General features: G+C 33.2%; 1 protein-coding gene across 1 annotated transcript in view; it reads right to left on the reverse strand.

Moving 5' to 3' along the window:
* Positions 1-11957: 11957 nt before the first annotated feature.
* The window catches only part of LOC110450368, a 17312-nt gene continuing 5550 nt past the window's right edge, over positions 11958-23719 (reverse strand). Inside the window, exons 3-7 of the mRNA XM_021497850.1 lie at positions 23037-23166; positions 21414-21559; positions 20906-20997; positions 17982-18032; positions 11958-16683 (exon numbers count right to left, since the gene is read on the reverse strand). Coding sequence (XP_021353525.1) covers positions 16562-16683; positions 17982-18032; positions 20906-20997; positions 21414-21559; positions 23037-23166 — 541 coding nt within the window. The 3' untranslated portion in view covers positions 11958-16561. The remainder of the gene's footprint in view (positions 16684-17981; positions 18033-20905; positions 20998-21413; positions 21560-23036; positions 23167-23719) is intronic.

Raw genomic sequence — 23719 nt, forward strand, 5'->3', positions numbered from 1 at the left:
AAGTAGATTCCTTTCAAAAAACAGTCTTATCGTCATAAGCTTTTCCATATACAAATTTATGCTTAAAATGGTGTTATTATTTTCAGAATATTTTTTCGTATCTTTGTATTGATATGCTTATAACGGACTATTTTCTTTCGCGTATAACTTTTGTGTGGAAACTATTTCCGGTTTCAGAGGTCACCTGGATCAAGCAGACGTTCTTTTTTGAGAAAATACGTTCCCAAGTGCTAAGAAATGGGAAAATCCGTTTTCAAGTTCTTCTCAAGTTGTTCTCAAGTCGTTCTCCACTTCTTCTTATACTGACAACCAATGCTAATTAATTTATCATGCTACCAGTAGGTGGTATAAAATAATATATAGATGATAAATAATGATCAATTACGGACTTTTATTGAGGTGAACATTTGGGTATATGAACCTGAGAAAATCGTCAAAAGAAAATACTGCATTCCGCAAAGAACATTGTGACATTGCCATTTACATGACATATACGAGTGAATATTGAGATAATGTCTCGAAAAATACTTTCCCTGCGTGAATATAACAAATAATCGACCTCTACGTGATAATGATTAACACAGCGGGGTTGCAGGAGAAATTATATCACCTTATATGTGCATCTAGCTATGATTTTAACAGCCGAATCGGTACACAATAATTAAACTTAAACGCTATTTTAAGATATAAATAACCGTATAGTGCTCTGTAACAACAGTGTACTAAATGTACCGCAAGTTAAATAAAATTTCAATGTTCCGGCTTCAAAATTGTTCTCTTAAATTAGGTACGTGTACTTGGACAAAGGTGATGAATATGCAAGACCACACACTTGTGCGGAGCGCACGAGTGAATATATACGTCCTCACAATAAACTCGTGCTTTCTGATTTGTTAAAAAAACACAAGTGTATGGTCTTGCTTTTATCACATACCTTTCGTATTTGGCAGAGATCGATACAAGGATTTTATAAACTTTGATATTTTTTGCAAATATCGGGAACATTTCAGTTCGCCATGACAAGGGGATTCCCATAAAAAGTAGTTCCGGCTAGTAGGTAATTCAAACATTCCGTATTGCACATGTGCAATACAGAACGTTGTATTTCATGGTCTGAAAATTGACCACTTTGACCCACCATTTCTGATTGTGTAAAATAATATATCAATAGAGTGCTATACAAAATGCATGCAGGCGTTTTGTTTGAGGTGGTTTTTGTCTCTTACATGTTGATGAACACATATGCCTGTTATTAGAGATTTGAAAATAAAATCCAAAATGAAAGGGAACATATTAACCCCGCCAACTAAAGAGGTTATACAGATATTTTATACGGATTAAAGAGCTGTCATATGAATATGAGCATTTATTATCGTTACATTCTCCTTGTTTTATCGATACTTTTTCCTTGTATCATCACCTTTTCCTTGTAGATACGGCTTTTTACAGTTACGACGGTAGCACTAATCTCTGTTTCTCACTGAAAACGGATCTGCAAGATAAAACCGGGGCCGTTGACCAGTGTCGACAGGATAATGGTGATCTTATAAAGATTGACACTATGGGGAAATTGGCGGCTGTGCAAACTGTACTCAGGGATTATTTTAACAGTATGTTGTTTTTCGTTTGGAACAATGTACCATATCTGTAACATTGATTTCTGCAATTACTGTTTTCGTTTTATGGCAAAACAATAGTGAAATTTCAATATTAAATGCATAACGAAAAGCCACGATGGCCAATATCTAAAAAAAAAAAAGGTTATTTCAGTGAACAAACAAATTTATCAATCGTGTACAGTTGTTTGATCGCACAACGCACCAAATCTACCGTGCGCACATCATGCACACACAATAAACATGCAAATGAGTCTTGTCACCGTGGGAAACAGGTCATATTACTACGTACTACAACTTCTACGTTTGTAAACAAAATGGCTGACCGAATTACTGTTTGCATTGATAGCAGGGTCAGGGGTACTGGTAGAATAAAATTAACAAACGGGCTTAATAAATTCAATATGATATAAACACGAGTGTTAGCTTCACACAAATTCAACACCTGCATGTTCAAATTCCCCCTTGAACTTCTCCGACATACATTGTACACACCAATCAATGGCGAACACGTGTAACCGGTCAACTTCATCAGTGTTCCAGTTTCATGGCGGATTCCACAGTATATTTTCTGGCTCAGTGACCGGCGGAAACATAGAGGTTCACATTCACATAAAACCCTCTCCAAAGAATTCATTCATAGGCAATATGGATTGCAACTGGACAAAAGCAAATAAAACACGAATTCGAATTTGCCGCTGTCTAGTTGCCATTCATATTGGCTTTGAATGCCAACTTAAAGCAGTTCAGTGCTTATATAATTCTCCTGAAGAACTGTATGGCAGCGAAAGGCATCGGGAATCGGTCTTCTTGTGATATTTAATTATTTGTATATATGTGTGTGTTATTTGTTTATGTTTTAACGTAAGAACGTTCATTGTAATTATTTTGAGACGTCGCAATTTCTAGATACCGCGTCATGTGTATTGTTTATAACAGCATTATTGTTGACGTCTTAAGTATGTGGGCTCTATTTGTGACGTCACAAATTAATTCAGATAGCCTAAAGAGCCCTACTATGGGCTAATTAAGTACTGGCGATATAGACTTCGGTGTTTTATTGTATATATATCACTACGATCAGTTGGACGTGTAAAACATTTTTTTCCGCTATATACAAATTCATTAAACAAAACATTATATTTATATATATATGGCGCCCCAAAAAATGGTTACTGCAGGTTTTTTCGGCTTCTTGTCTCTAGATCGTTGTACTATACAAAGTAAATAGAGGAATGCCTTAACAATATATACGGTTTCGTGTTTAAACATATAAACCTTGATTTTTACGTATGTTTCTATATTCTACCTACACCTATAAACTTATCTTTATGTCTATACTTTCTTAAATTTGGAAATTGTGTTTTTGGTATTTTTTAAACGACCTTAATCGACACCTGTGAAATCACAACACAGTCCCGTATACAGGTAAACATAGCCACTAGCCGTCTACATGTACCTGAACGGTAGTTTTCCCCCGCCCGGGGCGTTTACGTATTTCGTCGGGTAGGACCAGGGGTGTGAAAACACAGGTGAAGGGGAACTATAGGCAAACCGAATGCAAATAACAAATACTAAACGTCCAGCTGTGTTTTCATTACGGTCATACGGTATCGCATATCAGCTCTATGTGTCAGGTACAGGCCAGGTCAAACCCCGGTAACTCATCAAATTGTTAATTACATATTCTGTTACCTTGGCGCGAAACCCATTCTTGACAGTCTAACGGTCACTGTAATGCTGTGTTACACGCATAGTAAAACTGTACATAATCTTCATTACTGTGATGAAAAATTACAAAAATACATACAGTTTTCATTATTGCATACGAGCTTTCCGTATTTTTTTCATTCCGTAATATTGATCTACAAATTGTACCCAATCGCACAGTTGTGCGGAGAGAAGCGCACAACGGGGCGAACGATTGTAAAATCGCACAATTGTGCGCACAATGTGTGGACGATGTGCGAACGGTGTGTGAACGATGTATGCACGGTGTGCGCACGCTATTTTTGGTGCGTTGTGCGGTCACACAACTGTATATCTATTACATTTTTGCCAGTGAAATATCGGATTCTAACAACATTTTTTTATTTTCATTTTTTTTGGATTTTTTCAACAGTACATTAAACATAACACATCACATTTCAGTCTCACATTCTTGATTTTCACACAAGTTTTTTGTTTGACTTGACATTTTTTAACATTCTTATATTATTACATCGATTTGGGTACCGATGCAGAAAAACAATTATTTCTTTATAAGTTTGAAACAAGATACAATGCTATTTTCACATGCTGAAACCAGGATATTAGGTGTTATGTACCATCGTATTGTTTTAGAAGAAGATATAGGAAAGAAAAGAGTAATAAAGAGAGAGAGGGACAAGAAAGAAAAGGAAGGTTGGAGAGGTGTCGAAGGATTTGACAAGGGCTTATTGTTCAGTATTGTGTAAATTTTTGTACATAGGCTACTTTTAACAGGAATTACATTGGTACTATATCATTATAATTAATTTACATTTCAGTTATATGGCCTGCAGTAATCTTTCCCATTTTTTCCATTCCTTTTTAAAATTAGTGAAATAATTTTCACCATTACCTACAGCAATGTATTTTTGAGTATTGTAAATATCTTTAATTAAGTTTTTCAAAGCTAAAACTGATAGACCAGTTAGCAGACATCTAGCTTTATAAATATATAGTTTAATGATAAAAAGTACTAAATTATCAACAATGTTTTTTTCTATCATAGAAACCAAAGATAAAAGATTCTTTATTAAAAGCAAATGGAATTAATAACACATCTAGCAATGATTCAAAATTTGTTAAAAACACTTGTACTTCTTTACATTCCCATAATCCATGAACTATAGTTTCTGTGTCAGTTTTACAATGAAAACAATATGGACTATTAACAAGACCTATTTTATAAAGATATGAATTAGTAGTTAAAATCTGTTGATTGATTCTATATTGAAGCCACTGTAGTTTTGTGTTTTTACTAATTTTGAAGGGAACGGTATAGATTTTCTTCCATATCTCTGTGTTAAATTCAAATATTTCCTCCTACTTCTTTCTACCGGTAGATATTGTATTATTTTGGCATAGAACATGGTAAAAGTCATTAGTTCCTTTTTTTGTGTTTAAGAAAAATTTCCAAATTAATTGAGATATATGGATAATATACATTCAAATTAGTAACATCCTCATGTGAAATGGATTTCTTTATGGAATTAATGACACCTTGATAAGTGAGAAAATTTGTATGAATGTCAAATTTCTCTGTAAACTCTTGATGGCTGTAAAACAATTTATTTCTTCTTTCTTTAATTAAGTCATAAACTATTGTTATCCCTTTCCTATACCATTCCCTATAAAATATACTCTTGTTTTGTATTTTTATTGATTTATTATACCAAATGGGTGATTTGAGAATATTTACATTTTTGTTTCCAAATTTTACAACTTTTTCAGCTAGCTTGCACCAACTTAATAGCATATCTTTCCAAAATAAATGTGTACAACTCTTCTGGTATCTTAGCATATGATCAGTACCACAATTAGCTATAATATTTCTATTTCCATATAACTTAAAAAAAATATGCCACTTTCCTTCTGTTGTATATAGTCTCCTTATCTAGGTTAATTTTAAAGATTCTATAAATGATTGTAAATGTAGCATTTCGAGTCCGCCTTCCAGATAATTCTTAATAACTATGTATCTTTTTATTTTATCTGATTTGCTGTTCCATAAAAAAGTATAAAGTTCAGTATTCAGTTTTTTAATAAAGCATTCTTCTGGATTTGGTAAAGAAATAAAAAGATGATTAAACTGTGATATAAGAATGGACTTTATAATATTGTTTTTTCCTGTTGGTGTTAAAATCCTTCTATTCCATATTTTAATTAATGCCTTGAGCTTAACTATTTTTTTTATCATAGTTTAGTTTTGGAATATGGTGCAAGTCCACATAAAACTCAATGCCTAAAACTGTATTTTTTGTAATTCCCCATTTTAAGTTCCACTCTGGAAAGTAAGTATCATTACTATATTTTTTACTGCCAATCCAAACAACTTGTGTTTTACTTTTATTTACTTTTAATCCAGATTTTTTTGCAAAAATGTTTAATTCATTAAATGATTCTTTCATGGATCTTTTTGTACCATCTAATATAATTGAGGTATCATCTGCATACTGAGATAATAAAATGAGAACATTATCTACATTAATTCCTTTAATATTCTTATTAAGTCTAAATCTTATAGCAAGTACTTCTACACATAGAATAAATATATATCGTGCGATTGGATCGCCCTGCCGACAGCCCCTCTTTATTTCGAAAAAACATGAAAGATTTCCTCCCTGATTAATAGAAGAGATTGCATTAGTATGTAAAAATGTTATCCACCTACATATATCATTCCCAAAATTTAAAAAAATGAAAGATAAAACTGTGTTTATAAAATCCCAACTAACAGAGTCAAAAGCCTTTTCAAAGTCTATTATTAAAAGCATACCAGGAATTTCATTTTCTTCTGCATACTGCATGATATCATAAATTAGCCTTGTATTTTCCCCTATATTCCTCCCCGCAATAAAACCAGTCTGATCCCTATTTATTAATTTATCTTAAACTGTTTTTATTCTACCTGCTATTGAACCAGATGCTATTTTATATATTATGTTTAGTAATGAAATCGGCCTCCAATTCTTTAAAAACTGCCTGGGTTTGTCTCCCTTGGGTAGACGTGTAATTATACCCTGTCTTTGAGTTATAGATAATTTTCCATTTATGAATCCGTAATTGATAGACCTTATTAAAGGGGCATCACGCTGAAGTAACTATTTTTTTTGTCTTTTTTTCAAATACTACATAAACATATCAAGTGAGACTCCTTATGGAAAATAACGATCGGATTTGGCTGAAATAGATTCATAAAAATGATTAAATCTAAGATAATCATCGGTATTTCTACCTGTCTGACCAACGTTTTGTTCAGGGATTTCCCTCTACTAGCGCATGCGCATTGCACACCATTTCTTTGTAAACAAAATGGCTGACCGTGTGAAGTAAGCCAAAGAAAAGTGTTGTGCCGTGTCAGCTACGAAGCGAAAAGTTGTCAAATGGTCAAAAGATAGCGCACGGAGTACGTTACGGAATCATTATTACAGGTGGGAGTATTCAAAGGAGAAAATAACTGCCCTAGCAGTTAGTACGGTGCATGTATTCTTCCGGATAGCCAGTTAAGCTGAAATGGAATCGACAGAAATGCTAGCGCTGTTTATGTTATGAATAAATATCTAAAACTATTAACCTCGCTAGTATCTTTGTCTGAGTTTGAACACAGATGAACTTAGTTTAATATGTCGATGGGCATGTATCGGAGAGAGTTTACTTTGTGTTTCTATAATTATACAGTGGTTTATGCGAAAGGAAGGGATAAGTGACTGGTTAGTTTGATTTTGTCATGAGGCCCTCCAAGGGTTAACTGTTGTGATAGCCGTCTCTGTCGGTACTCGTGATCGGGGTCAAATGAGATACGTGCGCTTTTAGATTTACATAATTTATAATATTACCGGGTTCAGTAAAATGGTATGATTTAATTATATTGCTGAATTAAACGATTTTTTGTTTGTTTTTACATACAAGATTTAAATTAGTACTAATATGAATACCCGGCTTCCTCTGGCGCAACGACGTAATATATAAAAAAAAATCTCTCGTCGTCAGAAAGCTACATTATCGCAGCTATAGAGTAAAAATGTCAAAATGACGGGCCAGGATGAATAACTGAGGAAGGAGAACCTACTTCTAGTAAATAGGATCGCGTAACATTTTTTTTTTAAATCGTAATATTTCAACAGTTCATGTTTTCATATGTTGTTGACTTAGAATGTATGATCATGTAACAACCTTTTCTCTATAAAGAATTAATCTTCGACTTCAGATAGAATCGGAATACGTATTGAAAACAGGGGAAGAAACATTTGTTTACGTTGTAAAAATGACGCGTGCTGCCGATAACTACGGCTTCTGTTTCGGACAAAAATGAAATGATTAAAGAAAAATTGGCTCAACATAAAAAGGGTCCATTGACAAGAATGCTTTAATCTATGAAAAGTATTGAAAAAATATAATTATCAAGTAGCCAATATCTGACACATATTCTACATGTACACGTACTGGTTTTTCCATACAGTTTAGTGTGTGTGATGGCTAATATGACTTACTAAGTGTTAGCGTATGGAGACGGCGAAAGTGGGAAAGAGAGTATACATATTTGTTTATGCATGGTGTAGAAAGAAAAAAAATGGCCAAAGATATTGAGTTGTACAATGTAATAAAACAAATCACAAACGTTTCTCTTTTTTTGATACGCGTGTGGTTTTTCATTGCATATATTCACTTCATGAAAACATTTGAAAGGGGATATTCGTCTCGTGAATATTCCTTTTTACAGAAAGGTTTGTCCCATGGTTGAAGAAAGGTGTTTAGCCCCGTACAGATATCACATTCCGTTACTAAATTCAATATATTTATATATATATATACTTTGTGTTTATGCCTATTATCATGGTTGACATTTAATTGTAAATGTATGACGGGAGAAGGCTGTGATAAATTGTAAAAACGTGTGCCCCCATCCCTTGTTCAATTTTATTGGCAACAAATATGTTAAAAGCTAAATAAATTTAAATTCTGAATATTGGCAAGTGTGCAATTAACTTCTGATGATGAATAACTACTGTTTAATAAGTTTCAATACGGACTTGGGAATCATTTTACTTGGTTTCATAGTGCGGTAAGAAGTTGCAGTTGCCTTGAATATAAATGTTCATAAAATAACTTAACTTCATTTAAAATATCTTCCTGTATTCTAATAATTTCCCCATTTCCTTTTTCTAACATTGGAATAATTTTCGAAGTAAAATTTCTATTTTCTAGATTGAAAAAATATTTTCTTGGTTTTTCTCCCTCTTCAACCTATTTAGCTTTTGATCGAATGATATTACCCTTCATTTTATGTTGCCTAATTCTTTCTAATTCCTTCTTTTTTTCTTCTACTTGATTAAAATCTATACTGCAATGGGCTTCTAGAGAATTAATTGCTTCAATAAGATTCTTCTCTTGTATATTTTGCTGCTTTTTCTTGTAAGATGAATATGATATTGTTTTGCCCCTAATTTCAAATAATAATGTCTATAAAAAAAGTTGATCATTAATTTGAAATTGAATATCATTGTCAGAGATAATATTTAGATTCTCAAAATTGTAAACAGGAAGAGCGTACTGTAATTTCACTTCAGAAATAGGCTTATTTTTTATATTAAGATATTGTAAGTCATGCAATAATGAATTGTTAAATTTCCAAAGACCCTTTCCTTTTTTGAACTCATTAAACTTAAATGATATAGAAGGTGAAGAATGGTCTGATCGATCGCCAGTCTCTATGTTACATTTTTGTACATTTCTTACCAAATTGTCAGATATTAAAACGAAATCAAGACGAGCTTGTTGTATAGGGTTAGTTTCATCCATGTGTACCTCCTTATTTTTGGGTGTTGTTCTCTAAAAATGTCTATCATATCTAGTTCTTCCATTAATTCTATTATCTTATCTCTAGCCTTTGGATTATGTTTATGTCTATAATTTTGATCATAGTCTAAATCAGGATTCAGAACCATATTAAAATCACCACATACAATAAAATATTCATTGTTATACTCAATAATAGCATCTACTATTTGTTCATAAAAGTGTGACCTATCTCTATTCGGACCATATAGTGTTATTAAAGTTACCTCTGTTTCTCCCATTAATATATCTAAAGCAGTAAAGTTCCCTTCTGTATCTTTTTTTTCATTCCTCACCTTCATTTCAAAATCATTATTGATTAAAATTACAACCCCTCTTGAATTTGATCTAAATGAACTGAAATGACAGGAATTTCCCCATTCTGACCCTATGATATTTTGCATTTCAACAGTAAAATGTGTGTCCTGAATACAGTATATGTTATAATTCTAATTTCTTAAATATAAAAATACATCTTTACGTTTTCCCTTATCACACAGGTCCTGGCAGTTTGCTGTTAGTATCTTAATTTCTTCCATGATATGTACATAAAAAAAACAAATTTGTATATGTCACCTTGTCAGTCCTATGACACCATAGAGACACAAAGAAGAAGAAAGTAAAAGGAAAGAACAGATTGAGTGATAGAAAGAAGATAATATAAACATACATTAATATAAAGTCAAAAACGGGGACTGACGCACTGTCAACCATACACACTAACACTAAAATTCCTTCACATCGTTCTCATCACCGGATGTTATTGTCGTGACCGGATATTTGGTATAATGTATAAACAAAGACGGGTTCCGGGCAAAAAACTCCGGTAAATTTAAAAAAAGGTTATTCCAGTACCAGACGACTTCCCTCCACTAGCCACGTGCACCTACACATTATACTAAAACCCCATGACAGAGGCCTGAAATTATATGTGGCTGCAGAATATATATATTTTTTAAATCCGGACACCAAGGTACAGACAAACCATCTAATCAATGACTTGATAAAACTGATATCTTCGACACTGTGACACATATCATAAGTGCAACAGCATAATTTATAAAAAAAAAAGACACAACATACGATGAAAAATCATTTTGCATTAAAATTATCATCATGACCCTGTAATGTATCCAACATTTAAACTGTTATAAATAATACACCCTGTTATTGTCAGCCTTTCTTTGAACAAAAATGCTAGAAAAAAATAATGGTTTTGCTGTATATTACTAAACTTCATATTTCCTGACAAGGTTTATTTATGATTCATTATAATACTAAACTTAATATTTCATGACAAGGTCTATTTATGATACATTATAATACTAAACTTAATATTTCATGACAAGGTTTATATATGATACATTATATTACTAAACTTAATATTTCCCGACAAGATTTATTTATGAAACATTATAATACTAAACGTGTTTTGATATGAACCTGTATTAGATATGTGTGTTTATGATAAAGTTTTATTCATGTATAAACCGTAAGTTTTTGTTTATCGTTCGCTACGTTATATTGCCGGCAAACCTGTAAATAGCATGTTTAAGATATATAGTCTGATACATGTATATGCAAATTGGTATACGCAATGAAACCCAGTTTTATTTCCATTAGCGGGTACCTGTTTCTTCGACCTTTACATGTTTGAATATTTAAAAATGTTAGTTATATATGTTGATTTGCTTTATATATCATCGGAATAGTGTCTTTTATCATTCTTATGTATACAGCCATAGCAACTCCTTATAAATGTACTCCATTCAGTACTTCACGTAGAGGACATGCTACAGTGCTGGTAATGCGAATCAACTTTTCATCCTTGCGATGATAAAACTTGAGTACTTTTGTAATTTTGTTGTGTTTTTGGTTGTAATTGAAGATAATTGTATAAGATGTTGAACTTGAAAGATATAGCAAATCGATTTTTTCATACATTTGAAAACATTTTTCGCATTGCCTGCGTCATCAGTTAGCTGGCTATGGGTGCTTTTTAAGATAAAGAAGTATGGCCCATGCGCAAAATGCGCAAAATTACATCTGGTCGTTACTGTATTCTGTTAAAATTTTGCAACAGTTTAACGTTTGCCTTTTTCGCCCTCGCGAATTTATCGTGACTGGGAATATTAAAGCACATCATACAATAAATATAGCCATTGAATGTGGTGTGTGTGTGTGTGTGGGGGGGGGGGGGGGCACAAATCTACTGGCTGCATCAGACAATGGACTGAGGAAGATTGATTAATGAATAGGTGCATCTGTCTTTACTACTGAATACTATTAAATAGTTCACCCTTCACTGGAAAAATCTACTGTATACCGGGAACTTTCGACCTCATTCCGGAGCTGAGGGCGAAACGGGCGAAAACTGAAACTACGGCGATCATTTCCCAGTATACAGTAATTACTATATATGGTATGGTGTGTAATAATATAAGCTATCATGATACATGTAAGCTAGCCTCAATTACGAAGCGAAGGGCGAAAGAAACACATGAAGCTAACATTTCCCAGCATGCATTATACTATTCGATATTATCAAAATGGGTATATTATGTTTGATGTACTAAGTGCATGCATTTTTTTTATACATTTTGTAATTGATATCAGTTTTTAAATAAAAACGGAAAATACCATGTTTTGTGGTTGCTTTTTATTAACACGGTTAGCAATAATTTGCAGTAAAGAAATGAATAGATTTTCATAAATTAGAAATTGAAAAATAAGCAACAGTTTATGGAATTTTGTTTCCACATAGTTTTTATTAAAACACAACATATAAATGATATTTTATGGTTTCCTGTTTATTACCAAATGTATTTCACGAGTGTGTCAGAACACCAGTATATTTAACGAGTGTGAAACACGACAGAACAAAATCTGTATATGGTAGCCAATGGGAAAGCCAGAAAATCTTCTATTTATTACATTTTAAATTACCGACCAGAACGAAAATGTTACTGCTTCAAAGTAGTGGGGATACAATAGTTAATCTTTCGCACCATATTCCAATGACTTCACATTTGAAGGCGTCGTTTTGAATCGGCTACTCAGCAAAACATTTGATTCTTTTGTAATTACTCGGTAAGCTTTGCTTCCAAAAAACTGATACTCTTCATGGCGTAAATAGAAAATGTCGTTCTGATTGGTTTAAACCATAAAGTGATATTTTAAATTTTAATTTTGTTGTGATCAAATTGGTAGAATCCGATATTTAAAGCATAAAAATGCAATAAATAGAAAGGATTGACAAGCAGGTAGCATTGCAATTCATGAAATATATTCAGCTGCAAGAAAAAAGTCACAGATTATATAAATTTTCCTCCCCAATTCCGTACATGTATGTTAGAGAACGAGCTATGCTAAGAACGTAAAACCCACACGATACCTATGATTTGAGTTGTCTAGAATTCACTGCACATATACACACAACTCAGGTATAAGTTAAGAATCTGATCAGGAAAACAGGTTATATGTTTCTATTGGTATTGACGTCACAAGTTTCCGTATGTTCAAACATGTTTTAAACTACTCTTGAAGTATTGACCCTACAGCACAATGGATAGAACCGTTCTTCAAAGATTTTGTTGTTGTGTATAATGGCTCTTGTTTGGTGAAAGAAAGACATCACACCAGCTTCTAAGTAAATAAATACATGCACGTTCACTATTCAAATAAATAATTTGTGATCTCCATAGCTTACATTTCATTGATGTGACTACGTGTGGTAGCGTACAAAGGGACGCTATATTAGATAGACCACATAATGAAGTTTTTCAATAGTGTTTTATCCTCATGTACACAACAACCAGTAAAGCAGTTTATATATATTTCAACAGCAAATATTACTATTTATACAAAAAAATACGTCGATAAAACACGATACTGTCAAAGGCATCAACTGTATTAAATTAGTTTTGGGATTATATCCCTTTCCTTAAAGAAAGTTATGTGGAAATATTTGTTTGTAATATGGTTGTTAAATAGTGACCATGCTTTCATCATTACATTATATGAACCTGCAATATATGTTGCATGGTCAGATGTTGTTCAATTATATTAACAATAAGATTTTGTTTGTCATTTTGCTGATACACTTCGGTAAGTCAATAGCAGAATATGCCTTTACTATCCTAACGACATTCTGTAATTAGTTTGTATATAATTAACAACAAGAAAACATCTAGCTTTAATACTTTTAGTTAACATGACATGAATATAAAGGATATATAGGATATATTTATGTAGACATGAATACACTGTTATATTTCAAAAGTAGCATTAGAGTACCTAAAATGGAACACTTTTTAAATCGAAATATTAATACTTCTTGCTTAGTTTCTGGAAACTTTGTTTTGCTGTAATGCAAATACAGGTGCCTATAACCTTCATGTGGTGTATTATTAGGGTATCATCAGCGTGTGACTTTATTTATAAAGCTCATTTAGTTGAGTCAGGTGCATTTAGCAGACCGGGTACTTAATATGGAACACCTCATCAGTTTTTGAAAATAACGCAAATCTGTAAACTTTTTACTCATTTCAAGACAGTTTGAAACTTTCTACCAAATGTTAGTCTTTAGTTTTTGCTTTGAAATATTCTTTTAACAAATATTGCAGGATATAAATGTCGCCGCTCTGTATCATTTCCAGGAAAATTAGTTTTTTAACGTTTTTAGTTGAGTTAATTAGGATTAATGTGAGGGAACCTGGTAATTTTGTCTACAGTTGCTTGAATCTATATACGTTTTGATAACCATTACATAACATTAATTTCTATTGCAAAATAAAAAGCTCTATCATGCAAACGTGAAAAGTGTTCCGTTTTGGGTACCGTTCTATTTTAGATACCCTCATGTTAATAAACAGATAATAAAATTATTTCAACCAATCAACATATCATATATAAATTTCTATACATATTTTACATATTTTCATTGCAACATCGTTTAATGACAAATATGGCGAATTGTCAAATGGATTGGGCAACAGGCACAGCCTTCGTAAGCCCTCTTCATAAAAAGGATATACAGGTGGAAACAAATTTACATATATTTATATTACAATTATGAATTTAAGAAGCAAATTCATAAAGTAGAATCAATGTTTCTAAGGCTTATTAATTAATTAACTTAAATGTTAATTATATTTTAAAATGAAAAATACAATTAACATATATAAATAGACCAGCAGATCCATCATCTCAATTAAGGATGGGAACATATTTTATTTTTTTAATTAGATTTTTTTTTCTCAATCTAATTTTCTGGACTAGCCAAATGGCAAAATGTTTAGGCCGCGCAGTTTATGTTGCAATATCCTACTATATGTTATATATATAAAAGTAATTGTGAGATTCCTTAAATAATGTCCGCCTTTTTTAGACGGGTTAACTACCCTGAGAATACCACAATCTGGAGTTTTTGCGGTGCAATGCAGTGTTTAAATATGAAGCTGCAGTAGATATTGCTACTCATTATTAAACGTGCTTGACTATACGAAGCTGTATTCTGAAAACAATGGTTCAATTAAATATGATTAATTTATATCTTTGTTATTTGTATTATGTAATCGCACAGGTTTTGATTAACAACAGGGTAAGATGCATAGGTACTTTAGTTCATACAGTGAGATGATGGATAATATGCTGGGGACAGACCTGTTTATCATAAGTGAGACAATATGTAAAAAATGGTTGATCGAAATAACGTCATCAGTATAATATGAATCAGGTAATGTATATTCTCCACATAAAATGTATCGCAATACAAAACAAAACCCCACCAATATATAAATAAAGCAAAACACAAAAGATAAACAAGCAGCTAACAGAGTAGGCCTATTCTAAACCCCTACTCATAGTGGTAGAGGACGCGTCTTGATAATGTTATAAAATCGAATGAAAGTAATCTTAAATTGTTAAATAGAAATTACGTAATAATTAACCCAGCCTTCATTTTGAAAAGTGATCAAAAAGGCAACTTATTTTTAATGTTTGCATTGGTATTTACTTCACAACTTTAGCTATATTCGGAATTTTTTTAAACTGCTCTAGGTTTATGATCTAATTATTCGTAAGTTTAAGACGATGCTCAAAGTTTAATCAAGGATAATGAACGCTGTTGAAAAAAATAATTGCATCAACGCCTACGGAAAAAAATTCCTATATACGTTTACTTATCCAAACCAATGGAGGCTGTAGTGTAGACAGGCTTGCCTAATTGAATTAAACAAAAGATAGAAAACTCCTGTCAGCCGCTTCTTCAATTGAATGCTACTTTGATCATGTTTTAACTAAATAAAAGAGACAAGCAATGATCTATTGTGCGCCAATATAGACAGATCAATTATGCAACAAATGAGTCGAGAAATTGATGTCTTTGCAATTGATCAATGAGAGCGAGTTGTGCTATTTATTTGTAACTCCAGAGATGGTAACAGTTTGTTTTAAATTAACAAATATGTATTACAGAAAATACACGTATATGAAACTAGACCAAACTCAAGCAAATGACAAGCCAACTCGATTATCTCGCTCAGGACGGTTCCATTACATTACAGAATGACTTCCCCTTGGTTGCAAAACGGATGGATGGATGAAACTTTAGGTTTTGGATTTAACGTTATTAGAAGTCACAGAGGTCAAATTAATTCCATTTGATATCATCCAGTTGTGCCATTGGTTTCCTGTCTCTAATCTGTATTCTGAATTCACAAATTCGATGCACCAAATTGAAATTTAAGTTATAGAACATACCTAGCTACAAAGTATCGAAACTTTTTTGTTTCTCATATGATTCAAACATGTAAATTTATGTTTTAAACAAAATCGCCTATGTTTTCATTTTCTTAGTATTAACATAACTCATTAACATTATTGATTTCTGACATGAAAGGAATATAATTATATGATTACAACTATGACTAATTTTGAGTTATAATTGATACAGTTTTAGATGTTTAATAATACTCATCACTAAAGCATGGTAATACGATTCTGTATCGAACTCTTGTTAGGGTAATAAACTAAAATGGGCAACATCCATCAATATATTTGAATGATTCGAACGTGTAGAGATATAATATACATGTATGATAATATTTGACATTCACAATCTCTTAATGACTATCAAATGAAACCAAAACGCCACCGAGAGAAGTTTTAACGCTGAATTATGTTTTTAAATCTACGATTAACTTTGGGATGTTGGCCATTTACGTACAGGTTTAAATTGTATTAGATGGTATTTAGTTGTACAGTACAACTAAAAAAGTTTTAAGAAAAACATTGTCGATGTTTGCACACATTTGTAATTATCTGTCATTAAACTTCCTACCTAGTACCTTACCAAAGAACACTCATAACTTTTGCTTGCAGATAAAATTAAATATCCAACGCTTGTGACAGTAATCAATTAAAAGGATAACAATGGCCAAAATCACCAGCAAAGCAAAGACGATTCCTGCTATAGCTCCAGTACCTGTAACAGAAATGGATAGGATCCATAATACGATTTTCACAATAATGCGACTCCATGCATTTCTAATCACCCCGCCCCATCGCCCCCTTCCTTCCTATGCTATTTTTCATTTCAGGACATAAAATCTCGACGCACGCCTCTGGCTGGACAGTGCCTTTTTACCAGATGTATTGATATTTTAAATAACGAAATTCTAAATTGTTTATTCAACATTAGAGAGGTTTAGCAACCATACGAGTTCGGGTTTGGGTACGTGTTAGCTATACGTACACGTACAATTAAAATTCGATTTAACATAAATAACCGTTAACGTGTACGTGTAGCATGTATATGACGTCACCTGTTTCTACTGGCTAATTCCACCTAATCGTTTGAACCAATACAACCAATATCTTTTAAAGCTATGTTTGTGTACACTGCCTGCTCGGAGGAGGGGTTAGACACTAACGTTTTTATGGCTTGGTAGTTCACAGCACTAGTTGAATAGATTATTTATTAATCATACGGTATTTGTAACTAGTCAAAGATTTCCTTAAGAAAACCTCTCCCTCACGAAACATTAAAAGTTATTAATTGTAGGGAACTTAGAATAACTCTATATACTGCCATACAAATATAATGAAGTTGTAAGGCTACATTTCCATCTTGAATACACAACCACAGAGTAATGTTCATCTCGTAGAATGGAAATGCTTGGGTCTGTTTGGCAGTGTTAGGCCTGTTTTATCTAAAAATGTTAGATTGTATTCCACGTTGGGCTTCATGAACACCGCACCTACTTTTCTATTAGTTTTTTTCTGATATTGAATACTCAAAGGTGAATATCCAAATAGGTATCCTTTTTAGAATTTTGACATTAAAAAATTGTGACCAACTATAGTATATTTTTAAACTCTGATCAGTAACTAAAAAAAAATAAACGCTAAACCTATCCTGGCTCTGAATTAGTGTTGTTATTCAAAAACCAGAAATTCTCATTGTGAGTCAGATTAAACATTAAACTTATTTTCTGTACTCTTGGGTTATTGGTACATTTTAATGTTTTGCAAAAAACAGTGACAACGGACTTACATTCAGAAACGTTGAATTCAAAAGTTTACACACACAAAAACAAGAAAATGAGGAAAAAATATTTAACAAAAATATCTTTATCGATAAAAAGAATATGAGTTTAACGAATTTTGTCGTGAAGTGAGGATGTAGTGAAAAGAAGAGTATAACAAACAATTGCAATTTCAGGGCATTTTTAGACATGTAATTTGCCTTATCTAATTTCCGTCAGTGTATTCTTTACTTACTTAGGGATGCATCATCACCATTCGTTTCTTTTTTGGCTCCATAGCTGGCAACTGAAAGATGTTACGGTTATAATAAAAACGTTGAAGAAATAACTTGTAGATTCTGTAATATCTAAGTATGTTGAATAGAATGATTTTATTTGAGGGCGTTGGAATTAGTTCAGAACAGTGGCTAAAGTAGAATTTCGAGACCGAGTTGCTGGATTTCCCTATACTACATACAACCATAATGAATTATCTTTCCCTGCTGACCAGCAATTATGTAAAAAATCACCATTGACATTGCGAACGCAACAAAAGCAATAAATAAAGTAGATTTTCTAGAAACCGTGCATATATCTCAATAACAAATTCGGAGAGCGCATGGACAAGTACACTTTTACATAAAATACGTTTGTAAAATCTTCAAGGCATGTTTGTTTAAAAATTTAGTTACTCAGTGCGATGTCATGTTACAGGGATGCAAATAACATTAGTGAGCAGATCCCCATGGACTTTCGAGCATACGTATCGAAATGACATAGCGTTTCAGGACGTAATCCGATATGATAGCGAACAGTTTGTATACAAACGTTAGTTTAAGAAACTCTATGAAGCCCTAGTCACACTTATTCAGAAACAGCAGAAATATGGCAGAACCATCCGGAAAGAAAAACATTTTAAATCAGTGCCACATTCGGGAGGGAAAGTCAAATTGGCCTGCATACTTACACACAGCTGGAATGTAGTTGGAAAATAGTATGAATATTTAGAATGATGTTAGAATCCAGTCAAAATATTTATAATGCACTGCCGTACGACTACGGTTTGATTGTTGCCCGAATACCGGCCAAAGTCTGGTCGGAAGGTACCTCGAATGACAATCTGATTAAAATCATATGTTACATGGCTTCGTTAACTTCGTACTACGCCTGAACATCTGAGTGTGCCGCGGTTAGGGTCACGTTCAAGTGACCTTTATAATTATAAATACTCAATATTTTTTATACCAATCAGAGACCCTCTTTCAAAAGGGCGCTCGGAGTTGTAACAAATATGGCGGACATTGATGAGAATGATGCGAAAGTTCTGAAGTAATTTAAGATTGATCGTCTGAAACAGAAATATATTCGAAGCTTTATTAGAGAAGAAAGACTGTTTGGCGGTGTTACCTACGCAATTATGATCCAATGGGTACGTTTTCCTTGGCGTCGTAAAAACGTCAGTTCCCGCCACCATATTTGTTTTGGAAAACTAATCTGTTCGATACCCCTCGCTTTTTATATATCGACCATGATATTCCGATTCGCTGGCAAACTTTTGCCAGCGCGCCTCTGATTGGTTCATCTTAAGGTCACTTGAACGTGACCCTGACCGCGGCACATTCAGATGTTCAGGCGGCGCCATGTAACAGATGATTTTAATCAGATTGCTCGAATGATGTACGAATGCAATTCAAATGCAGTCAGAGCGCATCGTTTGGGTCATCCTTCAAATACAATCAAAATCTTTCGAATGCTGTCAGAATGCCGTAGGACTATTTAGAATGTAGTCAGAATGCCGTAGGACTATTTGGAATGCTGTCAGAATGCCGTAAGACTATTTGGAATGCTGTCAGAATGCCGTAGGACTATTTAGAATGCTGTCAGAATGCCGTAAGACTATTTAGAATGTAGTCAGAATGTAGTCAGAATGCCGTAGGACTATTTAGAATGTAGTCAGAATGGAGTTAGAATGCCGTAGGACTATTTAGAATGCAGTCAGAATGTAGTTAGAATGCCGTAGGACTATTTAGAATGCTGTCAGAATGCCGTAAGACTATTTAGAATGTAGTCAGAATGTAGTCAGAATGCCGTAGGACTATTTAGAATGTAGACAGAATGTAGTTAGAATGCCGTAATCTTAAGGTCAATGTAGTCAGAATGCCGTAAGACTATTTAGAATGTAGTCAGAATGTAGTCAGAATGCCGTAGGACTATTTAGAATGCTGTCAGAATGCCGTAGGACTATTTAGAATGTAGTTAGAATGCAGTCAGAATACACTTCTGATGCTGTTTGATATTTCTCCACTACGAATGCACCTCAAACGTTTTGAGCGATAGCAAAGCATTAGGACTGGCCACAAGAATGGACAAGATTACTTGGAATGCACTCAGAATGCACTCAGAATGCACTCAGAATTTTTAGAATACACTTCGAATATCCAGGAATATACCACGAATTTTCCGAAGACATTGGTAATCAAGATTTAGAAGAAATGAAGTAGTTCTCAAACCGTGGTAACCTTTTTCGCCTATGCAGGTTAGAGTTATCCCACACGGGTATTTCATATGAGATATGTGTATATTGCAAAGATACAGGTGGTAGAAAAATAATTATCCACTTCAGTGTTTTATAAGACAAATATTTGTATTGTATTACCAAATGTTTTAGATGGTTGTGTCATGTTAACACCTTTCGACCCGACAGTTTTCTCTCCGTATAAAGAAAATGATAAACTTATGACATTCAGAAGGGTATATACTATTGAAGTTTTTTTAAGAACTTTCATTTTTAAGATAGCAGTCGTCAATATATAAGATATATGATAAATGAAAATGAAGTGCTTAGCAAGATTTTTGCTGCCGTATACATGTGTATATAGAATGACAAATGAAGTCTGGACGGCCAAAACTTGTGCAATTTTGACCGATGTACCGCATTCAAAGCTCATACATTTTTTTTCTACTTCAGCATTAAATTTTCTTTTTGTTTTTGCTTTGTCTTTACCTTCATTTTTTACCGCTACACGACATTTTACACGCCACACGATGACGGAAGACGACGGACAAAATGCGATGACAATAGGGCAATTGATTATATGAGGTTATCTTCAAATCATATGTATATTTTCATTATATGTAACCTCTTATACATATTCCACATACGGGATGTCGGTGTAATACCTGTTGTAGATATCCCCGGATGGAAGTTCTTGGAGGTGGTTACAGTCTTTGGTGTCGTTGTTGTCAAAGTTGATGTCACCTCCATCAATAAGCTTTTAATAGATGATACCAAGTGGGTAAACAGGGCTATGTTAATATCCATCTTAATAATTATTTGATCATTGCGTTTTTAAAAAGATATGACGTTTGTAAGAAAACTGATATAGTGTTAATCAAATCGATATCGTAAAAAGCAGAAGGGAATCTTGGTCGTCGCATTTAGTTAAACAAAAAATATAGAAAAGGCAAATATAAAGATATACACGTATGATAAAAAAAAGTATTAAATGTCCATGTGAAGGAAGTAAATATGTATTTCTTTTTTTTTATTTGTTTTCCATATCTTGGTTTCCGTGATAGTATTATTGGGCGATGTCTACACAGAAGTAAGTGTCAACTGTGCACTAAAACTAAACAATGACATTGCCTAGATACATTTATACTTATTACATATGAATATATTTGGTACCTGGAGTGCCTTCCATCACTTGCATTGTACAAACTCTGCCTCTTGTCCAAGCTGATGGGTTGACAAAACGTTCCTATTACGTTCGGTCTAAGTATAAGCACTGCGTTTCCTAATTCCCTCACAGTTACTCTCAAATGAAGTTTAGTCTGGGAATTAAAAGCACAACTGTTATGCAGATAGAATGACATTGAATAAAGGAAATCTATGAAGTATTACCTTAGTATTTTTGTTTTATAATATAATATAATATGTAAATGCTAAATGTTTAGACAAAACATGATTGCAGACAGAGAGTCTTCATTGCAAATTGTTTTTTTAATGGTTATTATCAAATGACTCTTTAAGACTTGTTTATGGATTATAGCAAATGTTCAATCTCATGGAAAGCAAGCATTGTTTTGTACACTTGCTCAATTGTATTGGATCCCCATTTGCAAAATATAGAATGCCTTATGGGGAAATCTCAGTATTTTGAATTAAGTCAAATAAACAATTTAACCTAGTCATACTTCGATTTACACAATCTTTTTCCCGGCAACATAAAGGCAATGCCAGATCTGTTTATGGTCTCCTTAAGCAAACTCTTAACAAAACATGTTTATTTATTTTTTCTATTGACATCGATAAAAGTTAAGTCTTGTTAAAAACGGGAAACTGAATTGAAGCTGTTATGCTTACATTTAAACTAAATGTGCATTGTATCAAAATCCTAGTGTTTTGTAACGAATCATATAGCAGTATATTTGGTTTAGTAACCCTTCAACATGTATACTACTAAGCAGTGCCTCGAACCTGGATATTAATGGATATTTATGATATAAACAGCTATACTGGATAGATTTATTGCATTGCAACACATCAATACATAGGCGATTAATACCATCATTTGCCTCTTCCTCGTGACAAACATTCACACTTATTTTGTCTACTTTCCCATTATCTCCTTAATATATCACCATATTCTCTCTCCGTGTCGACCTTTACCTTGTATCTATCTTTCTCCTTTACTTAACACTCTATATCGTATTTTTAGTATCAACTATAAAATGCATCAACTTCGTGTTCATGTATTGTGTATTTCTTTTGATTTGTTAAAATTGGAACAGGAAGAAAAATCCATTTATTACAAAATATGAGTCCAACCACATTTTTGTACTTATTTTCAATAAGGATCCCTGTCCCCCGAAATGTGTTTTTCGTTTTTACAGTAACAACCCATGAATTTTCGTTTAAGATAAATCCGTAGCAGAAGTTGGTCAGAAAACTTTGTATACCATTCATACTTGTATCCCAGTCGGTCGATTTGAGCGATAGTATAACTATATCAAAACCTGAGTTCGAATCCCTGTCTTGCCCTATCAAATGTTATGCGTTGAGTTTACATTGAAATGCCAGAAGGAATGGTTTTCTGTGTATAAATGATGTAGCAAAGCTAAGCTACATCCATGCTTGCCAAATCGGTTTCCGGTGCATTGTTAAAGTATCGGCAGTGGTATGGGTATCCTTTAACAATAAATAATAATGCAGCTTATGGCTAAATGCATTCTATGATATGTCTTATTTACGTGCATGTATATTGTTTCATGAAGTAACTGAATCAGACAGCTTTTTTGTGTCACTGACCTTTCCAGGAAAGGAGTTGTTCATATCACAACCTCCTCCGTTGCCAGTGTCTATTTTTACGTCTGTTGGTGTGGTGACAACAACGTTGCATTGTGTACACCCACCTGGTAGTGGCTGACATTGACAAGAACTGAAATTTAAAGTAAATGATGATAAAGTAAATACTTATTTATTATATTTATTTTTTTATCAGAAAATATTCAGTATTATTTCACAGCAAAACTTCCTTTGTAATGATATCAGAGCTTTTCTTAAACAAAATATATATCTCTATTTATTGACTAAATTACAGCCAACGTGTTATTTGATCAAACGATCGTCCAACCCTTAGCAGAGTCTTGAATACGACAAACAAAACACTCTCTAACAGGTAAGAGAAGGTTCTGTACACTCATTGTAATAAGGCATGGATAAATCTCTGATATATTTTCATTTCAGTCATATTTTCACCGTTAATATTCTGGTATGTTTGAAATCAAAATCACATAAAGTATTTGCATATAACCATTCACTTTGAATGATGTCACACTATTGTGCGTGCTATTATGAACCTATATATCTCCCCCTTTAGATGTTTGCCAGCCGGTATCCTCTCGAACAAAAGCATACAACACTACTTTGAAAGGTGATAGTATACAAGAGTAACCACGGAGTCGCAAAAGCAGGAGGTGGAGGACGGGGGG

This window comes from Mizuhopecten yessoensis, unplaced genomic scaffold (assembly GCF_002113885.1).
Source record: "Mizuhopecten yessoensis strain PY_sf001 unplaced genomic scaffold, ASM211388v2 scaffold5193, whole genome shotgun sequence".
In the NCBI taxonomy this organism is placed as follows: Eukaryota; Metazoa; Mollusca; class Bivalvia; order Pectinida; family Pectinidae; genus Mizuhopecten; species Mizuhopecten yessoensis.